We start from the raw sequence: 4461 nt of genomic DNA, 5'->3' as shown, positions 1-4461 counted from the left end.
GTTTTTTTGTTTGTTTTTTTAAATGGTAAAACAAATTAACCACATTCAGAAACATGCAGATCATTTTTATAATTTCATTTAATATTTTTTTTAAAGATTTGTTTGGGATAAGAAATTTTTAGAACAAATTAACAATTTTTATGAATATGCAGAACAAATGTCTACATTTTTTAGATTTTTTTTTTTCATTTTTTTTTTTCAAAGATTATACTTTTTAAAAAGTAGATTATACCGAATTATAGTAGATTATTATAAATTATGCAGAATATTTTTTTTTTTAATATTTTGGATTTTTTGGCAAAGTTTTAGCAGCGAGTACTCCAGTCTTCAGTGTCACATGATCCTCAACAAACTTATTGTTATCAGTCGAAAACCTATTTTTGTGGAAACCATGATCAATTTTCTGATTCTTTGAAATTCAGAAAAACAGCATTTATTTGAAAGAGAAATCTTTTATAACATTATAAATGTGTTTTCTGTCACTTTTGATCAATTTAATGCATTCTTGCTAAATTAAAAAAAACATTAATTAAAAAAAGAAAAAAATCTTACTTGCCCCAAACTTATGCTGCACATATTTTTCTATAACCACAATTTTTGTAATTGTATGCCTGAACTATAAACTTACAGATCAAAAATCCTTACTACTATGTGTAAGAAAAATGTCCAAAAATTAAACTTATTAGGAGTAAAATGGCTCATCATACACTTTGCATAGGGCTAAACCTCTTGGAAGCAATGCATGGGACAGCTGGTTCATTCATTTTGTTGACATCCTTAGAAAATTAGAATTCACGAGCTGTGAAGTGACTGACAGCTTTTCCTAGCTTTCGGCATCCCTTCTATTCACCTGAATAACTCCAACCACATCTGTCACATAACTGAAACATATTCTCTAAAACTGTCTCAAAATATCTTCTTTTGTAATCCATAGAAAAAAGAAAGAAAGTCAAACTGATTTGGAACAGCATGAGGGTCAGTAAATGATCACAAAATTTTCATTTTTGAGTGAACCATCCCTTTAAGTTAACCAGTACAACATCTGAATGTACTGCATGTGCATCACTTTTCAATAAATAGCTGTTTGGAAGCCATTAGCAAAGGCAAATTACTGCCAACTGTAAACATGTCTAGTTGGAAAATGCAACCTAAACGCCACATATTTAATAAACAATCTTGTTACAAGGCTAAATGAGGCCACAAATCCCATAATACTGTATATTTTACCGTGGTCAACATCCCGTGTAAGAGTTCCATTCTAGGCTAGGAGACATAAAGGATGGCCCCGTTTCTTTCTAGTTCTGCCAGTTGGTACAAGCACTGTAATGCTATAATCTGAACATGAGTCATTTGGGTCTTTTCTGGCAGCAGAACACCACATTTGTGAGACTAACAGGACCCATCTGCCATTTCGATGAGGACACAGGCCTGTTATTTTCACTACATTATACATTTTACCTAATCAAGCCTCTGAAAATTGTTGGATTGCATTGTGTACTTGTAATGCAGATCTTACAGTCGGCACTTAATAGCATAATAGGCCGACAGAATATCTGCGCAAAAGAGGTTCAGGTCACTTCTAATGTGAGTTATCCTCACATCACTGAGCTTTTAGCTCAAACTCAATGTGCAGGCATGCAACTAACAGTCGGTGTTGTCAGGAAAGAGATTTGTGCCAAACCGAGCTGTCATGTAAATATAGAGCTGTACTAGTTTATATAAACAATACCATAAGTACACGCACATTACGACTCCAAAGTCTTTGAACGGAATAACCGATTCCATGTAAGGAGTATTTTTAAATGTCAATGGGGACCATCTTCCCTAAGGAATTGTTAGTCACAGCTCCCATTCAACACACACATAACAGTACCGAATGTCATTTGCTCACAAATTAGCAAAAAGCTTTACACCTTTAAGCTATATAATATATAGACAAAAGTATTAGGATAAACCTTTGTCGTGGCACTCTTAATGGTGGCGGAGACTGACCCAGAAGAGAAGAATAAAGTCATTATTTTTTTTCTTTGTGCACAAAAATGTATTCTCGTAGCTTCATAACATTACAGTTGAACCACTGATGTCACATGGACTATTTTAATGATGTCCTTACTACCTTTCTGGGCCTTAAATGTTTCAGTTGCGTTGCTGTCTATACAGGGTCAGAAAGCTCTCGGATTTCATCAAAAATATCTTAATTTATGTTCTGAAGGTCTTACGGGTTTGGAATGACATGAGAGGGAGTAATTAATGACAGAATTTAAATTTTGGGGTGAACTATCCCTTTAATGCTTCAGCATACCAAGACATTTTGGACAATGCTATGCTTCCATCTTTGTGGGAACAGTGTGGGGAAGGTTTTCTACTCCAGAATGACTGTGCCCCAATGCACAAAGCGAGGTCCATAAAAACACAGTCATATGAGATTGGTGTGGAAGAACTTGACTGGTCCGCACAGAGCATTGACCTCAACCCCATCGAACACCTTTTGGATGAACAGGAGTGGATATTGCAAGCCAAGCCTTCTCTTCCAACATCAGTGCCTGACCTCACAAATGCTTTACTGGATGACTGAGCAAAAATTCCAACAGAAACACTCCAAAATCCTTCAGAAATCCTTCCCAGAAAAGTGGAAGCTATTATAGTTGCAAAGGGGCGACCAACACCATATTAATGTCCATGTATTTAGAATGCAATGTCATTGAAGTTTCTGTTGGTGTAATGGTCAGGTGTCCTAATCCTTTTGTCCAAATAGTCTATATTAGATGCAAACTGCCTATATTACATATAGGCATGTTATTTATTACATTAGAGGCAAACATGGGTTACATAATCTATCAAAATGAAGTAAATCAGTTAGTGACACTTTGGAAGGTCTCACCGTGAAAAAAAAATGTGTTAATACTCTGCAGATTCTGATAACCTAATGAGAAATAACATTTAAGTAACATATTAAATTCAGACACACCTCCAGGGATCTGTTAGCAAGATATTGTCATTAATTATTTACACCACTTAGGCACGCCACCTTGCTTTATTCCAGGTGTGAAATCCAGATGTTATGAAACTGTGAAACTATGAAATAGTGACAAGCACATCATATCATGTTAGAAAGGTGCTGTTTTAAATCATATCAACAAGCTTTGACAAAGAAAATATAAAATCAAATATAGTTTTATTCTCATTAATATTTACTAAAATGAATGTTCTTATTCTGTTGGGAGGCAGATTGTTTTTCTTTTTGTTGCATTATTTGTCTTGTTGACTGACTGCACACTGACTGTAGTGGTTTCATTTTTTTAAATATACCAAGGTTCTTGATTATGAACTAATTTTACTTGAACTAATCAAAGCATTCAGCTCATATGACAGTGGTAGTGTAATTGCTCTCCAGTGACACTAGCCCTGACAAGCATTAAAATGATCAATAAACACATGTAGGCTATTGAATGAAATGGGACACTGTTTTAGGGGTCCTGCTAGCACCACCTGGTGTTAACTCGTACAATTACCACAGCTAACAACCAGTCTTTTGGGGTTTATTCAGACGAGTTTTACTAAAATAGTACATACACATATATGTAGATATAGAATATTTAATGTCACAATTACGTACAATTAAAAGCATGTTGGAATGTCAGTAAGAGGTCAGGTATTTTCTGTACAGTATGACAAAATTGGTGTATAATTTTACAAAATTCTTCATAATACACTAGTTATTGGTTGAAACTTCCACATCATTGCATTCTGTTTTTATTCACAATTTGTACAGTGTCCCAACTTTTTTGGAATCGGGTTTGTACTTGTATTATTTGATACATTTCAAATAATGGTATGCATGCAGATAAAGCTACAGTTAGTAGGTACCTTTTGTATTTAATCTACCACATGTTAAAAGTTAGTTTTAAGCTGGTTAGTACCATTCTGAGAACTACGAATCATATTGTCTTTACAATATCTTAACTCAAGATATTTTTATAGCATCTCTTCAATGCCAAACTAAAGTGTGAAGAGTTTGTGAGAGCAGCAGTTTTCTGGTAAAGTTAAAAGGACAAATCTCACTGGTAAATGTATGGAAGGTGTCACTAATGCGGGACACTGAATCGTAAACAGTTTGTGTGTAATGTGTCAGTATGAGGTTGTTTGCTGTTGATGTCTTATCTAGTTTTGTTTCTTCATCCTGTTGATTCGCTGGTTCACACACTGTAGACTCCAGTAGACTGCAGCGATTAAGACAAAGGCCTGCGGAAAACAACAAGATATTGACATTTAAACGCCAAATAGGTCAATATTAATAGGCCAATTCAACATTGATTACTAATTTTTCTTAGTCGCATCTCTACTAATGCACATTAAAGTTTTCTCATGTAATTATTTGTATTTATCATATTTAAAATGTACATTTGTAATTAAATATATATATATATATATATATATATATATATATATATATATATATAT

At 34.0% G+C, this 4461-nt stretch overlaps 2 protein-coding genes across 4 annotated transcripts in view; both read right to left on the bottom strand.

Annotated features, from left to right (window-relative positions):
• dgkb (diacylglycerol kinase, beta) overlaps positions 1-3716 on the bottom strand; it is a 54094-nt gene extending 50378 nt beyond the window's left edge. For both annotated transcript variants that reach the window (XM_016274573.1, XM_016274581.1), the window contains exon 1: positions 2969-3716. The gene's annotated coding sequence lies outside the window, so the exon portion shown is untranslated. The remainder of the gene's footprint in view (positions 1-2968) is intronic.
• Positions 3717-3800: 84 nt separating this feature from the next.
• agmo (alkylglycerol monooxygenase) overlaps positions 3801-4461 on the bottom strand; it is a 32602-nt gene continuing 31941 nt past the window's right edge. The window contains exon 13 of one of the 2 annotated variants that reach the window (XM_016274686.1): positions 3801-4242. In XM_016274686.1, coding sequence (XP_016130172.1) covers positions 4162-4242 — 81 coding nt within the window. In that variant the 3' untranslated portion in view covers positions 3801-4161. The remainder of the gene's footprint in view (positions 4243-4461) is intronic. The other variant, XR_001609434.1, reaches the window with a different exon arrangement.

This window comes from Sinocyclocheilus grahami, unplaced genomic scaffold, assembly GCF_001515645.1.
Source record: "Sinocyclocheilus grahami isolate Dianchi unplaced genomic scaffold, SAMN03320097.WGS_v1.1 scaffold6.1, whole genome shotgun sequence".
Lineage (NCBI taxonomy): Eukaryota > Metazoa > Chordata > Actinopteri > Cypriniformes > Cyprinidae > Sinocyclocheilus > Sinocyclocheilus grahami.
Note: the sequence above shows the minus strand (reverse complement) of the source record. Positions and strands in the feature narration are given on the sequence as shown.